The sequence below is a fragment of the Macrosteles quadrilineatus genome, unplaced genomic scaffold (genome assembly GCF_028750875.1).
Source record: "Macrosteles quadrilineatus isolate MER2022 unplaced genomic scaffold, UCM_ALF_1.0 Scaffold_7__1_contigs__length_78375512, whole genome shotgun sequence".
NCBI lineage: Eukaryota > Metazoa > Arthropoda > Insecta > Hemiptera > Cicadellidae > Macrosteles > Macrosteles quadrilineatus.
This window is the reverse complement of record NW_026542600.1, coordinates 62,026,711-62,051,682: the sequence shown is the minus strand read 5'-3', so window position 1 is coordinate 62,051,682 and position 24,972 is coordinate 62,026,711. Positions and strand designations below refer to the sequence as shown.

General features: G+C 32.1%; 1 protein-coding gene across 4 annotated transcripts in view; it reads left to right on the top strand.

Moving 5' to 3' along the window:
* LOC128998281 (uncharacterized) overlaps window positions 1-24,972 on the top strand; it is a 100,086-nt gene that overhangs the window by 13,556 nt on the left and 61,558 nt on the right. Inside the window, exon 1 of one of the 4 annotated variants that reach the window (XM_054424343.1) lies at window positions 834-1,123. The exons of 1 other annotated variant lie outside the window; for it this stretch is intronic. In XM_054424343.1, coding sequence (XP_054280318.1) covers window positions 955-1,123 — 169 coding nt within the window. In that variant the 5' untranslated portion in view covers window positions 834-954. Of the gene's footprint in view, window positions 1-833; window positions 1,124-13,996; window positions 14,131-24,972 lie in introns of those variants that run through there. 2 more of the 4 variants (XM_054424344.1, XM_054424347.1) reach the window with 2 other exon arrangements.

Below are 24,972 nucleotides of genomic sequence, written 5' to 3'. Positions count from 1 at the left end.
TCAGTAGGAGTCTGGGTTTGAGAGTGCTGCTCGCTTCGTGGGACGCCATTTTGAATCGTTAACTGTTTGTGCGCGTTGAGTTGTGCGTTGTTTTGTATTGTATTGTTGAAGTTATTGTTGTTGTGGCCGGTAAGGATTGATTAGGTATCGTTATTGTGGAGTTAAAACGCTCTAACTTCATCTGCTATGTTAGTCGGTCTACAAGGTTCTTTGTGTTGTGGCCTCTAAAAACTATAAATAAATTGTTTTCTTTGTATACTTCTAAAGAATAATTTGACATATTTTACGTAATTTTCCAACCACATTTGGTTTACTAAACCTTTAGATTACTATTTTACCAGGTAGCTAGGAATAAATATATTTGAGTTTCATATTGAGGTTTAATGACAAGATAATTAGTTTTTGGAACTTTTCCAAGAAAAACTTTCCTTCACTTGCCATGCTTTAAACTCCTACTATTTATTAATCTGTGTATTGTGGAAAGCTTTATTGTTGAAACAAATTGTATTTTCGCCCCTAAAACTCTGTATTATAGCGTCAAATTCCATAAACTAAAACAAAACTTGTATAATTAAAAATTACATTCTTTTTTTACGTGCATGAGAAATTCTGTATTGTTACCAAAAATAGTAAAGCTTGTAAACTATAATTTAAATATTTCTCACTTTAAAAAATCAGGTTAAAGAACGGTAAGTCATCTGTAACGATATTCATTTCGTATTTCCTCTACGTTTGCTTTATCTTTTATTTTGATGTTACCCCGATTATACTTATCATTTCCGGATTTATCACATGATAACATTAGCTGTACACTCGTGTGTGATCAGGGATCGGTCTGATAGGGTTGGGAGGAGTATTTACAGATAACCAGCAGTAGTACCAACTGAAAACTGACTGATTTGTTATCAACAACAGCAGTGGTACCAGTGGTCAAGCGACGCGTATAGTGTGCAGATGGTTGAGAGTCCTACAACCGGACCAAACATGTTGTTAGTGTTGATGTGTGTGATGATGAAGATACTAGAGTACTCGTCAGGTACGTTGGTCGACGTCCAGCCGCCTCCCCAGCAAATTATGGGTGCAAAGAAGACCAGGAAGCGGAGAAAACGTACAAGAAAGAGAGGTAGGTTGATATGCTGAGTTTGTCCGTAGTCGGAGTTCCACATGTTGTTTCTTAACTCGCTAAGTTTGCAATCTGAACTGGATGAGTTGATTTGTATTACCGCGAGTCCTAGGGTAGTTCGCAAGAGAATGTATTCGACGTTAAGATCTAATCTAATGTATTAGAGGGGAGAGTCAAATAATATGCTGAATCGGTAAACATAAACAAACCATTGATAATACACATTTTTATAACCTCGATCCCTAGGTCACCACATGGTGAGACTGTACCAGGAGTGTAGGAACATGAAACAAATACATATACGATTTGACTGATTGTATACTTTACTAATTACTCTATTAATTATTATATAGGCCTAAATGTATATAATAATTTATATAGTATCAGTTACCTACACTTAACAGAATCTATAATTAATCTTGTAAATTGCCCTGTGTCAATATCCAAACATCGATTCGAACTCAGATTCTTTATAAACATAGTTTCTCCGTAAATTCATAATATAACTTCACCTGGCTACCATGTGTAATGTTTTATAAGCCAAAAAAGAAGAACCCACCACTTCAGAATATACATCAAATCAACTTCTAAATATTTATTGTGCTGATTTTTTGGATGTTTGGGATAAACAATAGCTCGTCAAAGGCCAGGAGTAAACATAGGAAGTTAAAGTATGCAGTAAAAGTATGTGAGAAATTAAACAATGATATGCTATCAACGCGAAGATCTCAACACAAATGTCTGTGAAATCAAACTCTTTCATTTGAACGTTCCTAGTGGTATTGTTTAATGTCACACCCGAAATTATAATACACATGATGATATCTATGTTTTTTCTTTCTTACATGCCAATTATCAAATCAAATAGGACGATTAAGGTTATGACCTTTCCTCACTCTATAATAGTATTTTTATATAGGTTCTTGTTAACAGCTAATTAATATATTTGTGTTACCTTCTGTAGATCGCCCACTCGAAATGGTAATATTTTCGATCATATATGTTTCATTGAATTATTAGAACTGCTGTGATGTAAATATTAAGCATTCTAGATTTTCTGGGAAACGTTTGAAATAAACAAAGCTAGATAAGACAATATAAAAAACAATGAACGTATATTGTTTAGTTTATGATGATCGCTACTTCAAATGTATGGATGGCTCAACCTAACCTAAATTTTAATCACTGGAAAACTTATGAAAATTATTATTAGTAGTACTATTATTATTATTAGTAACCAATTATTCTTCGTACTATTCTGCCGCAATCAAATTATGATCGTTCATTACACATATAAACATTACAATAATGGAAATATCCTTGCCCAAGAAGAATTTATCTTCTATGGTATTGTATACGAGATGTGGTTCTCAACGTAATTTTATTTATTTATCTATCAACCATTAAAATTGCTATGTTATAGCATCAATGGAACTGAATTAACACTAAAATTGGTATAACAAATAATCAGGTAATTAATAGTTTCAGATTTTTCAATTCTGAATTCCTTGTTGTACATAAACGAACTCTGGTGGCAATTTTGTATGGTATTGACAACGTTATTACAGCCAAAATATAACTATATGAAGTTAGTAATGGCGCAAGTAAATTTATTGTTCTGCTCTGACATTGAATGAAGGCTCGGTTTAGTGAATGGTAGGTGAATAGTCTCGATGGAAAGCACTATTAGACCATCGTATGACAATATCCACTGTGCAGTTTGTACGACTGCATATCCGATGTTTGTACCAACGAAACATGGGCCCATTCTACTCAGTATGCCTACATACAATCCTCCTAGCTACCTACCGAGTTTTCTCTAAAATAGTTCAGTATTCGCATTTGCATCATCATGAATATAAAAGCTGTTTAGTAATTCCTAATTCGATAATTTTTGTTATGACGAACACTGTCTTATAAAGGTGTTACAAGAATAATATCAACGCATTTTCAGAGCTTTTATCTGTCTAAAGACGATAAAGGGCATTGTAAGGGAAGATTTTTCTTAATTATCTTGGTTAATAAACAATGCCTCTTTTTAGGGAATTTCCCATACAGGGAATAAGCTATTATTACAATGTTGTTGTATTCAACATTATTATTCCTGGGACAGTATTGTTTCTTGTGCCGTTTTAAATATAACTATGACTAAATAAGTACAATGATAACGTTACAAGAAATAAATATAGTCAATTTATTATTCATAGTTATTATTGTAGGTAGTTTTTCTGGTCGATTTTTACAAATTACAATGAGATTCTCAATTTGTATGGGTGAGAAAAGTTTCCTCGTAATTTCATAGTAATAATAATTAAAAATTACCTTCTTCCAATCATGAATGAATATACCTACCATTTGTTTAAGAAAACAATCGTTGACGTGACGTTATATAAGTAGGATAAGGTACATAAGTCATAAGCATTTTATTGCATAAAACATTCTTCATTACAAAGGCAATGGTGAACAAATGCATGGTCAATCAATAAGTTATAAAAACTAAAACTAAAAAGTTACAACAAAATACAACAAGAACAGTAAAATTGAGAGAAAGTTAACAATTCAAAAAAAGTTAGAAAAAAAGACAAATTTAAATGAAGATCTTGAAGCAATATCAGAGAAAAAACTATTTAAAACATTCTGTGTAATATTTCACATAAACTAATGGTCAATTAATGTCACGGTCATTTAGGAAATCTGCCAGGAAGTATGATTTCTCCACAAATAATGCTTTCGTCCAAATTTTAAATTTTTGTGGTGTATAGGATTTTATTTTTGAGGGGATCTTATAATATAGACAAATCCCCATTTAGATGGTTTTTTTTTAGAGTTTTACGTAGCGATCAGTTATCAGTAATTTCTTGATTAACAGTTTATTAATGTTAAAAAGGATGCAGATTAAGAACTTGAGTAAAAGATCACATGCTTAAATGAGAATAAAAAACTTAAATATGATAAAATACCCCCACCGCAGCAAACCTGCAGACTAAGCGAATTTCCATTTGCCCGTTTGGATTTACACTAAAATGTCTCCTTAAAAATATCAAATTTATTCCCTATTTAAATAACATTAGTTTAACGAGTACTTAGTTTTGCTACAACAGGGAGGTAAAAAGGTGTTTTTTTTGTAAAATGTTAGTAGTTTAGTATGAAATGAATGCATTTTCCAAATTTGATCAAAATATGATCATAAACAAGCAAACTACAACAGTTTACTTATTCTCCATAAGAATGACATGGGAATTTTAAATTTACAGTTTTTTGGAGTTTTCTCTGTAACCATTAGGCGCATAATAACACTTCAAAGTACTAAATTATTTGTTTTTTTAAGCTCTACAAAATGGTTAGGAAAGAAAATGCTAAATTTTAAGTTTTTAGGGTCAAAAAAGGGAAAACCCAATTGTTGCCCCATAAAACCCCCATAGTCCCCTGTTACCATGGTCCAATCATGCTGGTTCTCGAACTCGTTCGAATAAACGTAGGTTTACATTACACGTTTGTACCAAATTTAATCAAAATCGAATGATTTTGGCTCGAGTTATCGTGCTAACGGGCACATATATAAATATATATATATATGAATTTAAACGGATGGTGTTTTTTTGTTTTTTGGGACCTCAAAACGAAAAAGTAAATCGGTCCCGGGTCCAGGTCTTACCATGAGTACTACGGTAATAGCTTATTCCCTATATGGGAAATTCGCTAAAAATTCACAATAAGAACCAAGATGAGATAGTCAGCAACAACAAGGATTAGTACCACATAGATCGAGCTTTGAGGAAACATTAACTAAATAAGTGAGAAAGACACGCCAGCCCAAGGAATCATTTGGTAGATTGTGGTCTGACCTTTGACTTTCTTATAGATAGGACTGCTTGCTGTTTGAAACAATATAAAACAACGGTTTGTTGTTAAATGTTATCTCTAACCAAACATAATTTCCAACCTCAATCGGTCCTTACTTCCACTTAAAAGCTTGCATAAAAATACAACAAGAATGGATTGAAAATTGAACTAAATTAACACGTTTTAGTACCCTGAATATATCTTCTTGATGACCGAGAGGTTTGAATCCTCTCGTCGCTGTGAGTCCACTTACCCAATGTGACTACTGCTTTATTTATTTGTATTCTAAAAGGTTGTGACCAAAGGAAATCACACTTAGTGACCAACGCTATATGAATAACATTTTGCTCTATTGACATATCAATTCACCTATATATTGTGGCTTTTATTTAATTTTAAAACCTTAAAATAAAGTAAACATAATTGCCTAATTGTATGAAGATATATCTATTAACAAGCAGTTTATGAAGGACAACGTATTGGGTGTAGGAGCTATTTAGTTACCAAAGTAACCAACAGATATTCAATCAAATGTAACATATTAATACTATTTTAAAACTAATTGGAATAATTAAATAAACCACCGCAGCAAACCTGCAGGCTAAGTGAATTTCAATTTGTCTGATTTGATTTTCCCTAAAATATTTCCATAAAGAAGACATATTTATTCCCCATTTAAATAACATTCGATTTGACGAGTTCTTAGGTTTGCTGCTATAGGGAAGGAAAGGTGTTTTGTCGAAATGTTAATAGTATAAGATGAAATAAATAAATTTGCCAAATTTAATCGACGAATATCCATAAACAAGCAAGCTTCAACAGTTTTGTTTTGCTCCTTATGAGTAGCATGGGAAGTCTATCCCGACTACACCTTCAAGCTAAATTTCATCAAAATCAGACCAAAATTACTAGAGTGATCGTGTTTTTGGACACAAACATATTTAATACTAGATATATAGATATTGGCTAACCAAAATATTTATACTCTTTTTAAATCAACAATTACAAATCTATCGATAATATACTGTATTAATATGCAATAACATGTTTACAATTTTCATAAGAAGTTAAAGGAAAAAATATATTGTTGGCTTAAATGTTTCTCAATTATTTCATGCATACGTAAATACTGAAAGCTCAAAATAAGAAGTAAAACATATTTCGTCTTTAACTATACATATACAAATTTGAACGAATAGTGATTTAGGCCTCTGGGGAAATCAAAATGAAAGGAAACGGTCCCGGGTCTAGGTCTTACCGTACCACCTACGGTAATAGCTATTTCCTTGTTAGGAAATTCGCTAAAAATATGCGAAAATACCCAACAATCATTTTTGGGATACAAAGCTTCCCCCCTCTCCACAACAAAAATTCTTCCCATCATTAGATCAGGCTTGCGCGTGAAGTCATATGGATATTAATTTGCATGTTGTATTACAACTAGTTTTTTGCTTACTATAACTTATTTAAACCGATGATCTAATATTGCAAAACAGTGGCCAGCTGATCCCAGGCTGCATTTGTGGAAACAATTCATAACTGCACAGAGGCCATAATTTGACCTTTGATAAGCTGGTTTGATAATAACTCATTAGTTTCACTCATACGTCATATCATTCCTCCCTTTTTGCATTTAAGGTTATGTTTCAAGCATTCGTTAAAACATGTAATCCAACTGCATGATCCATTTTCAATCAAATGTCACATTTTTGATAATCGGATCTCTGGGTGCTTAATCAAATTTTATCCTAGTTTATATGAGTTTTGAATTTGAATGATGAAGCAAACATGGCATACATGTTTACCTAATATCACCAGGTTCCCCCAAAAAGATAAAAGTTCAATTAGCCACACACACAGAACTGTTGCCGACATTCTATTTTCTCTCAGTTGACAATACTTTGATAATTTTCGCGATACAAAAGATTTTATAGTTTACGATAATCTTTTTTTCAGTTTGGTTCAGTCAAAACCCCGATGTTTATGAATAATGCAGAAATTCTATAGAATGCGAATAGGTGTGTCAGGCAAGGTATAAATTAAAGATATTTGTTATTTACTTAACACTGTTGATGTATTTTGTGTATAGTTAGGTTAGGTTTGTTACATTTTGTTGATTTTAGATTAGATTGGTTAATGTAAAAAGGTAATCAAATATGTAAAAGAAATCCCTTTAGAATAATGAATTATTTTGTTCATGGTTAGGTTCGGTTAGTTTATTTCAGATGTGTGCCACTAAGGACAAAAGTCTAAAAAAAGTTCTATGACAGCGTATTTAAAAATTGCGGAGCTAATGGTCACTCTAGGTTGCCTAGGTAAAGTGTGTAGTAATCTCTATTATATACTTTGCCTTGTTTAGGTCTATTTAAGACAATGTATAGAATGCCTAGTAATTCTATAGAACGCCTGATTATATACTTTTCCTGTAACAAAAACAACATGAATCAGTAATTGATGTCAGCACAATCTGTCGGTGGTTCAATTCAACTACGTCAATTTTGTACAATTTCAAATTAACGATGAAGAGGACAATATCCTAACAGCCTCATACTAGTAGTGCCTCAAAACATCACAAACCAACTAACTAGCTTCTATTGTCTATGGTCAATTGTTTAATGTATAATCTTGGAAATGGAATATTTATTGTAACTTAAACAGAGATAAGTATCAAACAGATCTCCATTTGTCTTGTGGATTGATAAAGCTATTATATCATCATTAATTACAATAATTTGTATTATAATATGTAAACTAGTAAACCCGGACAAATTGTTATCTTGTAATCATTCAACTTGATATAATCTATAGCTATCATATGTTTGTTGCATTTGTTTCGATTGCTTCTTTTCAAAATAAAAGAGAACAGTTTCGACGAGAACGGATACAATCTATCTTGTATAGGCTAATATCTAAGAGTAAATCTAATTTGAATAGTTTGTCATATTTAACGTAATTACAATCACCTATTGTAGAGAAGGAATGGATTTTCAAATGTCCGCATTATTTAAATGTCGTTAGCATTAAGGTAGCCCTTGAACCTTGCCCTTAGCTCACTAGGGGATGGTTGACATTAAGGCGTGTTGCTAACGTAAATGCCAGATTGTGAACTATTTTAAATACGTCACCGTTGTGGTAGCAAATTTTCTACTCAATATGTTTCAACTAAAGAACAATAGACTAGTTACTACAACAGACACAACAACGATAGACTCTAATAAACTATATTCTACCCTGTTCGTGTTATGTTCAAGCCATCGATAAAAAATATATCGATGGTTCAAGTGCGAGACTTCAGTCCCTGAGGTCCCGGGTTCGATCCCCGCCAAGTCACCAATGGATTTGATCTAAGTGATAATGCCGCAACCCACAAGGTCTGGCCTGAAGTAATGTGAAAAACAATCCCAGGCTCTCTTGCCTAGCGTCCTAGGACAAAAAAAATATTATACACATTGCATGACGTTATCGAAATAATTCAAAACTAATTGAAATACTAAATAGCAGGGTATAATATAAATTAATACTACTTAGTCACTACTTTTATGATTTCATACGATATATTTTAAAATACATGTAGTTTGATCTTTTGACTTGCGCTGTACCCCTTGTAAATTTGGATATGTAACCTTTGGTCTCAAAGAGTGTTTATAATCCCTCATTATATAAATGCTCTTTATCACCTAAACATTAGGATATTTTTAATCCAGTAATTTTGTATTTAAATTTACTCATAGCGAGAAAGTTTTGGGGTAGTTTTGATTTTTTCCATTTCTTATGTATTTTGGGGTGCTGAATCCGAATCTGAGGTTTGCCAACAAAAATTCTTGACGCAACATTAACAAAAATGAGAAAAGTATGGAAAAAATGATATTTTTTTGTAATATTTAGCTTATAACTCACAAACTATCAACTTTTTGTTATTAGTCTATATTATAAAAATTAAAGTACACAAAATTTGCTACAAAATGTACCCCTAATGTGATAATCTCCGATGAACCGTTTAGGCTCCGAGGCTATTTGAAAATTGGAACATTTTGTGTTAGTTTTTAAATTTCTCCAATTATTCTGTCAATGACATATATTCATTGTATATGCCCAGGCAAAGGTCTTATATAAATACAAAGTGTTGAAATTGATTAATTTTGTGTTACTGAACCGTTGACAATTTATTTAGTGTACAGAAAAGTCACACGAACTGTTGCCGTTTAAATTATCCTCAATCAGAGGGTTGTAATGAGGCAGGTTCTGGCAAACGTTTCGATGCATTATTTGTGAGCATTCTAGCTTGTTCATCTGAACAATTAAAAAATGGTAAAAGTAAAAAAAATACACATAGTAATAAGTAATACCAAAATCAAGATTATCAAAATTAAAATAACAGCAATCTGTTAATCATGTAATATCGTATGCACCTGATGACGTGATATTTAGATATACGTTAATAATAAAATGTTATGTAGGCATATACTGTTGCTAAGCATTTACATTGTGTGTAGATTTAACAAGTTAGTAAATAAAGGAATGTGCGTTTGGTACTATACTTACTTTCTTACTTACTTAGATTCTAGCATCACAGCCCATCGTACATCCTCAATCGTATTGGCACCCATTATACAATTTTCTGTGTAAAATTTCAAGACCAATGCATGGCTTAGAGTGATTGGCACTGTTACCATAGACCAATACTAATTTTTTTCACCCCCATTCATTCACCCGAATGTAAATGTAAACTCTAAGCGAGTTATGTCCACATAGCTGCTTGAGTTGGGGGCAGTGAGGCAACGTTGGATTTAGTTTTCTAGCCAAAATTTGTATTGACTATCTTAAGTCAATTAACCCTTACCACTCTCATGTAGGCCTATGCCCTAAGCCCTAGGACCTACAATTTATCAAATCTACACACAATGTAAATGCTTAGCAACAGTATATGCCTACATAACATTTTATTATTCACGTATATCTTAATATAACGTCATCAAGTGCATAAGATATTACATGATTAATAGATTGGTGTTGTTTAAATTTTGATAGTTTTGATTTTGGTATCTCTTATTATTATGTGTAATTTTTTTTACTTTTAACCTTTTTTAATTGTTCAGATGAACAAGCTAGAGTGCTCACAAATAATGCATCGAAACGTTTGCCAGAACCTGCCTCATTACAACCCTCTGAGTGAGGACAATTTAAACGGCAACAGTTCGTGTAACTTTTCTGTACACTAAATAAAAAGTCAACGGTTCAGTAACACAAAATTAATCAATTTCAACACTTTGGATTTATATAAGACCTTTGCCTGGGCATATACAATGAATACATGTCATTGACAGAATAATTGGAGAAATTTAAAAACTAACACAAAATTTTCCAATTTTCAAATAGCTCTGGAGCCTAAACGGTTCATCGGAGATTACCACATTAGGGGTACATTTTGTAGCAAATTTTGTGTACTTTAATTTTTATAATATAGACTAATAACAAAAAGTTGATAGTTTGGGAGTTATAAACTAAATATTACAAAAAATATCATTTTTTCCATATTTTTTTCTTTTTTGTCAATGTTGCGTCAAAAATTTTTGTTGGCAAACCTCAGATTCGGATTCAGCACCCCAAAATACATAAGAAATGGAAAAAATCAAAACTACCCCAAAACTTTCCTGGTAAAAACACAAATTAACTGAATTATTTTACTTCCCTCCTCCATTTGATTTTTGTAAAGTTAAGTTATGTCTAGCCTTAACTGGACAAACAGACCTTATCTATATAAAATAAATAACAAAGTTAATATTTTAAAAATACTATGTTGGAAAGAAATGTTGTAGAGATAGCAATCGATTTGTTGCTATAGTAGGCCAAAATGTACATTATTATTCTACTATTTACACTAACAACGAATAAGCATTATACAGACCTTAACAATTAGTTGACTATACCTAAGTTCCTAAATACGAAATATAACGGTTTTGTGTTCAGTTTTTGTTGGACGAGACTGTATTTTTAATTAATGACGTCATAAGCAATTGAGCCAATCAAAACGGCAGCGCTGAGTCACCGAGAGATATGTTGGCTTGGCTGTTGGAAAAGGAACGGCCTAACTGTTTAAAAACAATCAAACAGCTTGATCATAAGGACAAACAGCAAAGGATTTTTAAATACGATTTTACAGAAATGTGACAAAACAACTTTCCAAAATCAAGTACAGTTAGAAGTATGTTAATGTTACAGTAGTGCAAAGCCAGTAACAGCAATAACTTTTCATGGTAAAATGGTTTTCATAAAGTAAAATTTGTTGTTAGTCCTAAGCAATTTGCTTATTGTCCTAATACCTCAAGATCGTATTATGTGTAAGGTGTGATAAAGGATTGTTAACAAGAAATCATAAAAATGACCAATAAATGTGACCAGGAGCACATACCAATGCTTGAGATGTTTTTACGTAACTGAATAAATTCATAATTTGTATAAGCATCTTTAATACAAGCATAAGACTTTGTTTACCACCACGTGAGTCATTTTTATGTCTTGTTAACAAACCTATAACACACCTTAACACATAATACGATCTTGAGGTTTTAGGACAATAAGCAAATTGCTTAGGACTAACAACAAATTTTACTTTATGAAAACCATTTTACCATGAAAAGTTATTGTTTCGATATTTGAATATGTTAAGAAATTAAACTTGTAGTAACATGAAGCCTTGAAACTAAAACTCTTAACTGAACGTCTACAACAAGGAAATATACCAGCGAGGAAATTAAATAATTAATATAAAACTTGTTACATGTATGTAAATCTTTATCAAAATCTCCATTTTTAAACAGGACAGAATAATTTTGTAATGGACCAGATACATATGGAACATACAGTGTTATAATTTTTCACCGTGCAAGAGTGAACTAACTACTAACTACAGTATATGTTTAACATTTCAGAAAACCTAAAGAAATACAAGTCTGGGCTTCTCGGGGTACTATGTAGTGCTACCAATATGCTTATTCACTGGTTTGGAAACTATTTAGGTTTTCTACAGGAAATATAATCTATCAATTTTTTGTATCAGTTTTCCAGGAGTTAATAAATATGATGGCCCCAAAATGTCTAACGTATAGGCCTAACCATTGACTATATATACCTACAGGCCTAACTTAGATAAATATGTGCTTTCGCAAGCGCGTTTTTTCACAATATTTGTTTGCTTACAAGTGTCCCGAATATGTGTCGGTAATATTTCCTTACTTTCAAACTTGTTTATACTTAGACTGACATCTTTCTATAATTTCCCAAGCATAAGCCTTGGGTCTGAATGAACACACAGACATGTAGATGTGTTGCTTACAGCTATAGTACGGCGCCTAAAATATGCCCGAGCTTTCAGAACAGCCCTTCCACATATGGTTGCCTAATTAACCATTTGCTTATCTTTTATCACTCGGGGCTACAATCCCTCAACAGATGACGTCCTAGGTCAGGAGAGGGGGCCAAAATCGATACAATTCCCCACTTACTGCGCTCCGCACTTGGAAACCAAACCTATTGTTCGGAGGCTTAAGGCTCAGTGCTACTATAATCCTAACCCCAATACTTGAACATTTGTAATACATTCCGAAAGCCAGAGAACATTGCAAATTTTAATAGTCGTCGGGGGATTTCGATTTATATGAGTCAATTGTTTTGTTCATGATAGGAACTCTTGTGATATATATAGTTTATTTAGCTTTTGAATCGAAATTGTAATGGTTGTATACATTTCAAAACTCAGTGATCTTTTTGAAGTTCAGTTCGTGATATGCTTTGTTTGACTAGTCCTTTAACATCAAGGACCTATTAATACACTTAAATTATAATGAGTCTGGCGTTCTCTGACGTGCCTTTCCGATTGAAAGCAAGAGTCGATGCATATTTTTTACACAAAGAAAATGTTTTATGTATCAAATGAATCTGGAAGATACAAATCTTCAAGCAAAATTATTATTTACATATTTAGCGTGCTCGAGATGGGCTGTCACCTTGTATATATCTAAGAAAATGTAAATCTATTTAAGTGATTAGATATCTGTATATTTAACTAAACAACTTAAAATCCTCTCAAGTTAAAGTTGTAACTATTTTTATTTTGTAGAAAGATAAACGTAGTTAAGGTGAGCCACTGAAATAAGAAAATCTTAAACAGAAACATTGGTTAATATTCACATCACATTGAACGCCTTTGCTAGTAGTAGAACACAATTCCTCAAACCCGAACTAAAACGAACTATTGAGTAGAAATGACAGCTATTCAAAGATGCATTGGATTTGCACATTTTGATGCAATGCTCTAGGAAGCGCCCGCTAGAAGTCGTAAAATCATAAACGTATACATAGGTCCATAATGCACAACAAATTAAAATTTTAATGAAATGATAAGAAATTATAATGATTTTAACTCCCAGTAACTGAGTGCCAAGTTTTGAAACTCTATATTTATTACTTTTTAAAATATTCAACTGTCGCGGTAATTTTTCCCACCCTGTATATAGTCAAGCTTCCAAAAAGAATTACTCATCTGAATTTAAGACAGCAAATTTGCATGGTATTGAATCTCATTTGCCCATAATGAATTTTGAAATGATAATTTAGTCTATAATTTATTAGCACAGCCATATTCTCAAACCTTATAACCTATGCTTTGCATCCTTCTTGCTTTATTCTTTATAAACCTCAACCGTTTAATTCAGTTACTTCTACTTAAGCAACAATAGTGTATAATTTATTACCACTCAATTGATTTCATAAAAATAAAAAAGATTTTGTAATCTTAGAGTGCATTTAGTAATTGGCTGACATGAAAGCAAGTATGTGTCACATTCATTATTGGATAACCCAGGTAGTGTTGATAATGTTAATAGTCAGCTGTTCAACAATCGACCACACCTAGAACGCTCGGCTAGTGTCGCCACACATCGGCTAACTTCGGAACTGAAACAGCTGACTCCGGTAGACTATACGTATACGACCAGTCGTATAGTCGTACTGTGTTCTGTGTTCTGTGCTATGCGCGATGTGTTTTGTTTGATACAGCACGTTTTAGCCGGGCTTTGCAATGTGACGTTTTATTTTTCGTAGGTGACTAAGGCAGTGACGTTTTCAAACTTCTCTAACACTAATGCGGAATAAAATGGTTTACGCAGGTTAGTCAATAGTGTCATAATCCTAATTGTAATTTGTTATTGTTTTGTATTGCAGCATTATAATGAATGTGTATTAAGTTGATCATGAAATCGCTGCCTACACATCCGTATATAACAATTAATATTATATACTGCGTCGTTTGTATTTGGTACAAAAGAATTGTCAATAAAACCATTACACAATCATCATTTTGCTAACTAATTCTATTAGGTATGACCAAACGAACATTGGCTAGGATATTCTATATGGAAAACTATCAGATGTACAATTTTAATCGATAAAACTTATTTTCCATTTGATGAAGAATTGTAATATTTATTTTAGGCCTATAGTCTGCAGTAACAAGTAATAGCCTACCAAAATAAATATCTGCTAATGCATACAACTTTTTACCTGTACAGTGTCCATATTTTCTTTTTTTTAGCTTTAAGACGTGTATTAATCAAAATATCAATATTACAAAAATATTTCAACCCTAATTTTGTTACGCATTATTTTTGATTACAGAATGCCGAATATAATGTTGCTTCTTCGAGCGTAAATAAATTAGTTCTACATATAAAAAATACTGATGCAACATCTAAATCCCTTATTATCCAAAATATATACAATGAGAATATTATTTTTTAACATTTTCAAATTGTTTCTTAGTTGTGAAGATTTGCTTCTACTTAAGTTTGATATTATTCATTTCTCAACTCTGAGTACAAAACGCCATATTATATAACTAATATGCAGTTGTACCAAGAAATGTGTTCAAGTACCAGGATATCTACAAAAGTAAATAATAAGCTGACTACATTATCTACTGTAAATAAGAGCGGGATTTACTATGACTGCTGTACAGATAAATCATATGACAGACAATTTAACATTGAAAAACAAAATGCCTAGTTAATAAACAATAAAATATCTATAATTGAACTATAGGGATTAATGTATGTAGTTATGTTGTATAGTTCTGATGCAACATAGGCTACTTTTTCCATCATTACATTTTAATTTTTTTTTATACCTACGGTACATCTTTCCAGTGTTATTGCAATTACCTAGTTCAGACATTCTTCACAAACATGTGCAGTGCCAATCAAGAAATTAGTTTGTACAGCTAATGCAAAAAAGTAATTTATTCAATATATTGAATGACAATTCAAATACACTAGTTCAGTCAATATATTGGATTAGAATAGAATATTTGATGCACTAAAGCAAACTGATACACACATTGGTATATTTTATTTTTAAAGGGAGTTAATTCATAATAGACATATAAAACACTAGTTATTGTGCAATACACTGAATATAAACCTATGCAAGTTTTTTTAAAATGCATCAATTAAATTGTAAACTCATTTTTATAATACACTTCAATTTTGTTTAGCAACAATCGAATTACCAAATACAATAACGTTAGTAGGAGTACCTTTTGACGAGTTACTTATCTTTTTTTCATCAATTACCAATTATGTATTTTTAAGAAAAAATAGGTAAATTAATGAAAGCTAAATATTATACGAAAACATATTACTTGCTTAAATAAATCAAGTGTATTAAATCTAATCAGCCGTTTGGTCTATTACATTATAATTAATAAAATGCTGACGATTATATATCGTCCTACAATAAATTATAGTAATTTGATTAAGGTGATGGGAAATCGTCAATATCTCAATGATACTAGCAATAGGTTACAAACGCATTATAAATTACAAATTACAAATTATGATATTACTGTGGGATATGGCAGGAATCTCTGTCCTATCTAATATTCTACATGTCGAAGATGCCCTTATTAAAAAATGTAACTGCATTAAAACTTAAAAACTTATCCAATAGTTTTGTTTCCAAACTAAATTATGTACATAGGATAACCCTAAATTAATGTCGTCAGAGAGTCGATTTATCAAACTCGATTGGTCCTTTTTTGTATGTCAATAAGTAAAACATCAATAATAAATTTAAAGAAAAAGTCAAAACTACAAACGTTTTCAACGTTTCAAGGCAAAAGAAACGACAAATGTTCTAGACATGACGTACGTTGCTATATGTTGGTGAAATTCTTCGTGCTTTCTTACAGCGATTTTAATATTAAGATATTATATAATAATATTAAGATAATAATATATACTCTTTATTCTGTGGTCTATATTATAATCTCATTTGAGGAATACTGTATAGAAGTTGCATTCTTAAACTTGACAAACTTGTTTGACTTAATCACCTGCTAAGAATTTAGTAATTGCCATTGTGTTTTACGGTATTTTATTGAGTGGAAACAAAAACTACAATGCCTCAATACATGTTTGTGCGTATGACAATTTTGTTCCTGAAATATTCCCAGCAGCCAATTTAATTTGTAGCTAAGTACAAACGTGACATGTTCAACATTAGTTCTACAAAAATAATTTGGACTTTTGTCACAGGTACAATATACATATAATGTAAATAATTACAATATACATACAGCACTCTCAGCGTGTTGAAAGTGGTAAACAATTACAGTAATAAAAACCACACAGTAATTATACAACACGTTTGTTTACGTATGCTTACTGGGTATTTAACTGTTTGTAAATCATTTTTATTGTTTTCTTTCCTAAATGTATTGTTACCTTGATACACACGACTTTGTCACGATTAATATATTAAGTTTATAGAAAAACCCCAACAAATCTAAATTATTATCACCCAGTTGTTTGCAATATTACTTTAGTATTTATAATATGATTCTCATAAATACTCCAAAACGAAATTTTCCTTGTAAATTTATTTTCTAGCTTTGACGTACAGGTATATCATTTTACTCAGTTGAATGTACTTGGAGATTTATTGTTCGAGGAAAGCAAGCTATCGATTTCCTAAGATTTATTTCCCTCGTTCGAATCCAGCTTCTGATATAAAACCCATCAATTACAGTTACAAATCTAATGGAACGTTGTGTTTATTGACATAGCTACTAGCTTTTAGCCGAATGGTTATTGCTACTCCATAGCTTTCACTTGGGGCTGTTTGTGGAATAGTAAGAGCAAGAGATCCCTACCAAGTTTTCCTGAACATAGATTTTATTTCAGAAAATTAAAAATTAGAGTTAACATTATACGTACCAAATACTTTAAAATTCATCTCGTAACAGCCTGTGTAACATATTGCAATTTAATATTTCCATTCTACGGTTTAGTAAAATAACCAGTTTTCGAACGATTTCTGAAGAAAATAAATGAATAGAATGCTTTTATTTTGGTTTTGAGAACCACTATTGTGAACTAACACAATACTTTACCAAGCTAAAACTATCTCAATCTATACAACTTAATCATAATGTTGCTGGTTGTGATTAATTTTAAGCTTCCGGATAGCCAATTACAGGCCTACATCGAAATTATTAATGCACTTATTTCTAAATCCATCCTTGTTGTATGAATTAATCCTGGCTCTATGTGTAGTTAAATAAGATGATTTTTATTCCAACGTATATAAACGGTTCTATATCAACATCATCATCATTTATTGATTTTTCCCTCAAGGGGTACATCAAAAAAATACATTTCCAAAATCAATTACATGAAAAAAACAAAGGTTGGTACATTAGTTTTACTAATAACTGTATTAATAACTGCAAACGGTTATATATAGGGTACCAATTAATGCAATAATGGTCTTAACCAAAGTATGATATAGGCTACTGACAACATCTTCTTCGTTTTATCTTTTAGTGAAGAGCTGATGTAGCACTATATATTTCTTAGCTATATTGGTAACTTACTTTCTTTTAAGCAAGTCTTAACTAATAAGAAATAGTAATTCATTTAAAAAATCATTCTTCATTCGTTGAATGAGTTTACGAATACTATCAGAACAGTATTATACAAGGTGGCCTGAAAATAACAGCCATACTCCAGAGAATGGTTCTATGGGTAAAAATAAATAGAAAGTCAACAACGCATTTCCCCCCAAAATCCCTTAACTATACATCCGCCATTTTGTATTTTTTACATAAACTTTTTATCTTTTAATTGTTACAACAGATTTTTATGAAACTTGGCATACATGTTGAGATGGAAGAGGCCGAAGTTAAAAAAAATAGCACGGCCTAATAGATCATTTAAAAACGTTGGCCATTTTATTTTTTATGATTTAATTCACTGAACAAAGGATAATTTTATGAAATTTAATTATTAGAGCAGTTTTATTTAGCATGTCAAATTTACCATCAAACGACAACAAGTGCAAGATCTACCTAATACAAATATATGGAATATTAAATACTTGTTTCGATCTTTTTAGTAGTATTAACCTAGCTCAAGATAAATTAATAACATAAACCTTTTATCCTTCTACATTAAATGGAAGTTGCGAAATGAGTATTTCTAAAGCACTCTAAAAACTACTCTCTCAAGACCACAAAGTTACCTAAGGCATTCGTTGTTCTTTGGTTCTTCTGCACTCATTTCAACTCCTTTATACTCTGGAGTTTGAGTTATTTCTTCCAAGTTGTAACCCCATAGAAAGTGCCTCTTTTTGTGATACACGACAAACTGGCTGTATTATATCCCCTCCGGGTACAATAGTTACTTATTTGTAACCTGTTTTTATTTTATTTTTTTTAGAAAGGAAAAGTTAAGATAAATTCAAACAAAAATCACTAATTTTTATGATCTGCAACTTTGTAATGAAACATTTTCGTAGCTCCTTCACCCTAAGGTATACATTTCTCCCATGTGTTTTAATGAATCATTCAAATAAACCGTAATCTCTGAATGTCCAGGTTTCACTGATAGGTTGAATTACGTTAAAAATTTTTACCATGTAATGAATTACATGCCAGCAAATACTACAATATATCTAAACGACAACATAAACATATTAAACATAACCAATCATAAACGTAAACATATTAATACAACCATAATAATCGTGAGCTACATCACACGTCATTTTACGGGTGAAATAGAACAAATGTTCAAAGTTAAATGTGTTCTGTATATATTTTTTTGTTTTAACCTAATGTTAAGAATCCTTACATGTAACATGGTGCACTTCAGAACTTTAAAGTAGGCCTACCGGTTTTAAAACACAAGTCAACTAGGTTGAATTCACCTACAACAATAACACCAAAAATAGCAAAAATCAAAATTCGCGAAAACTATAAAAATTATCGAATTATCAACCATCAACAAACTCACTAACAAATTGACAATTGATAATCATTATATTTTTTTATATCAATTCATCAACTCGAACAGTGAACTATTTCAATGGACATATTTGAAGAGTGCACGATATTGTGTTATATTTCAACTACTATATGTGCCTACAAAACAGGCGAGTCGGTGTGAGTGTAACATAACATAAGTTTTACTTAATGGATTTGTTTGCTCCGATAATATTGTTGTCCACTAAATATGTTTCCTGTTATTGATGTCATTTAAATGCTTGGGTCTCAGAATAACTAAAAATCCTTGGATAGTAATAACAGTAAACATGGATTCGAAATATTGAAGTCAAGGTCTGTCCGTATTCTGTAACTCTAAGTCGTGGGTTTTTAACGTTAATAATGTAATTACTGTATAAAGATGGCGATCATTTGTGATAATATGAGCCAAACTAAAAAACACCTATTATTGAAATTCTTTGTCAGTCTTTGAGTTGTAACAGCATCCTTTGGACTTTTTCACTTTCTTTTTAGTTAAGGCACATCTGGGCTGATTTTAGACCTTCAAAAAGTTTTCATGTGAAAAAATGTAGTTCATAACATATTGAGCATCTGAGGAATCTGGATAAATCAGTTTTTTAAGTCTAACGACAGCTCTATTCATTTATGTTTATAACGTATCGACAGCTCTATTCATTTATGTTTATTTCATTTTGCGTTACAGAGAACAATAATCATTTAATAATTTAGTCTTATATGTGCGACAGCAGACTAAAGTTGATAAAGTTGAACTGAGAAACCCCTTTACTAGACTGCATAAAACTCACAACATATTGTATTACCAACAGATACTTGCATTTAATTGGGTACCAACCGCTATTTTTAGTCTTTTAATTTTTAAATTGGGAAGTGCTAAGAGACCTAAACAATAACCATTCAGTATTGCAAATCATATAAACTGTTAAAAGAATGTCGTGTATAAATATGAGGAAATTTAAAGTACATGTTACATATTGCATTTATAATTCTACTATTATTGTATTTGGTGGAGATGATTGCACGATTTTGCAGATTGCAGATCTGCATTGCAGATGATTACGTCTGACGTTCAACAGCTAGTAAAATCTTGAACATTTTAAAAATGTAATCCCGTAGTTGCTTTTGTACATCGACCCTGAGCCGAAGACTGTTGTGAGATGCAGCAGATTCCTTTACCCGGAGACCCCATTGACCACATGTTGTGACGTCAGAGCCATGTGTTGATTACGTCATCATTCCGGAGATGATAGTTAGCAACTTCAGATATTGTACCGTATAACTCCTACGAGCACACGAGGCACCCAACCAGAAACATATTAGACTAGATTAGGTGACTTCATAACTCCAAACATAACATCCATTGCACAATTAATTGACAGTTGCATTGCATTCGGATATTGGTAAAGACATCCCATCTACAAGGATCGGTTAAACCAATTTAAAAAATACAAAAACAACGTAGCCCGCTAAAACTAACTACTTTTGTCACAAAGTATACTACAGTCTATAATAATTTTATTATATTTATTATATAATATTTTTCGATGAGGAACTGAACAACAATGTTAACTCTACAACTGTGCAATTTGAAATATTTAAATTCCATGAAAAGTAGTTGAAGCAAACGATTGCGTTAAGTTAGTCTTTACGACACGAGTAGAATATAAAAACTTCTACGAGTGCCGTAGAGACTATTTAAGTGAGTTTCGTACACTACGTTACCGACGAAAGTTTTTTTTTTAATTACTAACAATCCCTACTCATAACTTCTAAGGGAGGTTATGTTTTCGTTTATAACCTCAATGCCACTGACAGTGATGCATCGAATCATTGTACCAAACACTAATTGCACCACTCATCAACAATTAAAATTTGTCTAAACAGCTGATTAGTTGACGTTCGAAGCATACAATTTTACTTATACTCTCTCAATCCTTGAACCTCATTGGTCCGTTACCCGTGTTGTTAAGTAAAACTATGCTGTTAAGTAAATAATGCTGTTATGAGATACTTTTCAATTCTAAGAACTAAACTGAAACGGCTACTTTAAAAAACTGTCGTAGGTAAACATTCTAAACGATACTGGAGTTGGATTCCATCCAGCATCTGAGTTTGTGTATTTTCAATTGGGATTTTCTGTATTTTCTCACCACTATTAAATGTTAAAAGTTACTCGTTTCGCCGTGTGGTGTTGACCACTATGACCTATAACCTGACCAAGGGCAAGGGCCGTGTAGGGTTTCAAGGGTATCCCGTTTCATGGTTTATGCCCGTGCAAGCTCTTTAAACATTGTGGTCAGCTATGCACTAGACCCAGTAAAGTCGTTTTAACCCTAACTTGGTGAAACGGCCTCCAAAAGTCTTGTTATGAATTCTCCTTCATCGTAAATTTCCTTCGTGTTAACCTGTAGATTTTTAATTTGAAGTTCGTCAGTTATGTTTGTTGGTTTTAACAGATGGTAAATCTGGTATATGAAGGTAAATAATACATATCAGATACAGCATCAAACTAATACGCAACATTGTATACATTGATGACAAAGATGGTTTATAGGTTAAGGTAGGTTCGCCGGAATCGTACCCCCCACCGATCGTTGACGTCATATCACGCCTAATGGGGTACAATTCCACCCCGTACACTTTGATTTTTGCTGAATCTAATCTATTTAATGTGGGTAAGTGATCAGTGAACCGGATAGTTACATTAGAAATTAAAAAAGCAGGAGATGTATGGCCCGGAATTATATCCCCTTGGAATTGTACCCCCTGCCAACATCAAATTATTTAGGTACGGGGTGGAATTGTACCCCCTGTAAGTTACATCTTCAAACGTCTTTCAATAAATTTCATTGGTAATATTAAAATTAAATAGTAGCGAATGCGTTCTAAAGCTACTTATGTTGGATTTTTAATCCTGTACAGAAAATACAGGCGACATAATTGCGAAGAGATTGTCCAAACATTTGGCTTCACCACTTTACTTCGCCTCGGACCATATGGATATTTTATTCTTTTCATTAACCATGAACAACCTGATTACCTATCGATAGTTTGAGTTGGTTATTTCACTCACTAAGGAATGGTAAGACAACGGATATAGGCCTATCGATAGTTTGAGGAATGGTAAGACAACGCCGCACTGGATCCACGAGTCGATCAGCTTGAGGTATGTTGAAGCTTTGAGTATACACTGTACACGTAATATAGTCCTACTCAACGGTTGCAGTCAGCATTGCGATCCAGTATTGCAATCGTATATGCTTACTCATTGTCTGCATTTCCCAATCTGATCACGTTTCATTTAAGGAGAAAGAACTTTCAGCAAGACTATATAATAAGGTTCAAAATCCATCATTCGTTGTTGTAAATATGCTATATTTTGCAATTAGCCTAGAAAATATTGTACATAATTATATTTAGATATTTTACTGTTTTTAAGCATCTTAAAATCACTACGCTGCAGGAGTCCACTAGTTCAAGCCTGGCAACCTCCCTCTTTATGAAGATGCTTTAGTTATTTTTGTCTAAACAATCTATAGTTTACCTGCAGTACCTCTTTACATAAGGTACATCGATCACCGTTAAAACCATCGCTAAAAGGTTTGCATTAGTTTCGTTAACAAATCTATAAAAATCTTAATTTATTATTAAAACTCAAGTTATTTATAATGTAGATAAATTTATTATTCAATTATATTGGGAAAAGGATTTCATAATGCAGTTTATTATCATGTACATTACTCTATTACAATCTTACCATCCCCAATAAATTCCTCCCTATACTATACGATCTATCTCAAGTTAAACAGTTCTGAAGTAGAAATACGCCTTTACATAATAGTGGTGTTCTAATTTGATAAAATCCCTAAAGTTTAATTATATTTTCCTTTTTCAAATCCATTATTTTAGCATATAACTATATTTTCACTATTATCATGTCAGTTTTGTAAGGTTTTACTCATACTACTCTTTATTATAATATTTAACACAGTCTTTGAAGACTGGTTGAAAAGATTTAATAAACCACTTTACTTGTTCTCAGTCAATTCAAAACTTTTCGGTATCGACCATCTCAACATAAAATCATTGTTGACACAATGTTTGCGACAAGAAATGCAGAATATTGGATCAAGCTTTCCATGTTATGCAACGTGTCTGTCACTGTGGCTTCTTTCTACTATTTTAAATTCTCTTGTACAGTTCTTTAATTTAGTTTATTAATTTTTACACACTAAATTTAAACCCTCCTAAAACCATTTATCAATTAAATATGTATTTTCCACATGAAAGCCGATAATATTTGAGGTTTGCCTTTCCAACAATTGTATTTTTTTTTATTTTGTTGAAAAATCGTGTCTTCTAAGTTATATCAAACGATCGACGCTCAATCGAGCGATTCGAATATTAATTTTAATTTTTGGGTAGCTGTATAAACCAGTGTTAGTATTTTGATTAGTTTTATTTCAGTACACTGCACTAATTATCCTCCACGTAATATATATATTCCTCATCACCAGAGAGAGAGCGGTTATGAAACTGCTTTCAAGCCTTTTGGGCCCTTTGTATTGTAAGATGTCAGCAATTTTCAAAATTGGTGTTTCCTATAGGAATATGTTAGTTTTTATCAAACCATTCAAATGTTTTTTTCTCTGTGATGGAAAAAATATCAGGGTTCTGAACAAAATAAATGACCAGAGGGCAAAATTATGGGGCCTCTATCTAAGTTCTTTATACCATTGAGTATAAATGGTTGTACTTAACTATGGATGAAAATCCCTTTTTACACACACACACACACAGATAATTTTACAGATAATTACGGACATTACATTATTTAAATTCTGATAACAATATAAATACGTATTTTTACAGTTAAAACTATTTGTTAATCTAGTGAGACCATTACATGAATTATCTACGATTAACTTGTTTCCCACTTATCAAAATTTAAAACTACTGCTGTGCTGTTCGAAATACGGAATTCATTCAATTTATGAAAATCCAAATAGCTGGTGAGAGAACATAAATTAATATATAGGGATATTGGCACTTAGTGTAATATTGAGGGTTTTAAGGTAACGCATAGGTTACTGTACTTATATAGTCACTGACTATAAGGTCTATGCATGTTAATTTGAGCGTAAATAAGAATGACGCTTTACATATGAAGTGCAAGAATGTATGGAGTAGCTGACGCCAGCAAAGTTGAAGTAACCCAAAAGGCCTAAAGTTAACTTGGTTTCCTTTCTTGATATAGCCTCTGACATCATAATATGCGAGTTACGTGATTCGGAAGAAGTAAGACCAAGAGATGCAACCAGTTTCACTTAAAGACATCGAGATGTGACTTGTTTGACGAATATACCAAACTTGGCATTCGTGCTTTCCTTACCGTCATGACGGTTTGAAGAGGGGAGAGAGAAAGGTCCGGAAGAATTAATTCGAGTCGTGTCTCAAAGTGTCAATGGCTCGAACCTCACCGGAAGTATTGACCAACTAAACCGGAACTTGAAACCGCCGGAATGTAACTAGAGAAGTCAAAGCCCAGTGTAGCACTAACTAATTAATTGGTGGCTGCACTTAAGCTGTTTCCTTCAAAATTTTTGTGGTTTGTTTAGAAGTACTTATTGTTTTTTTTGATTCAATTATT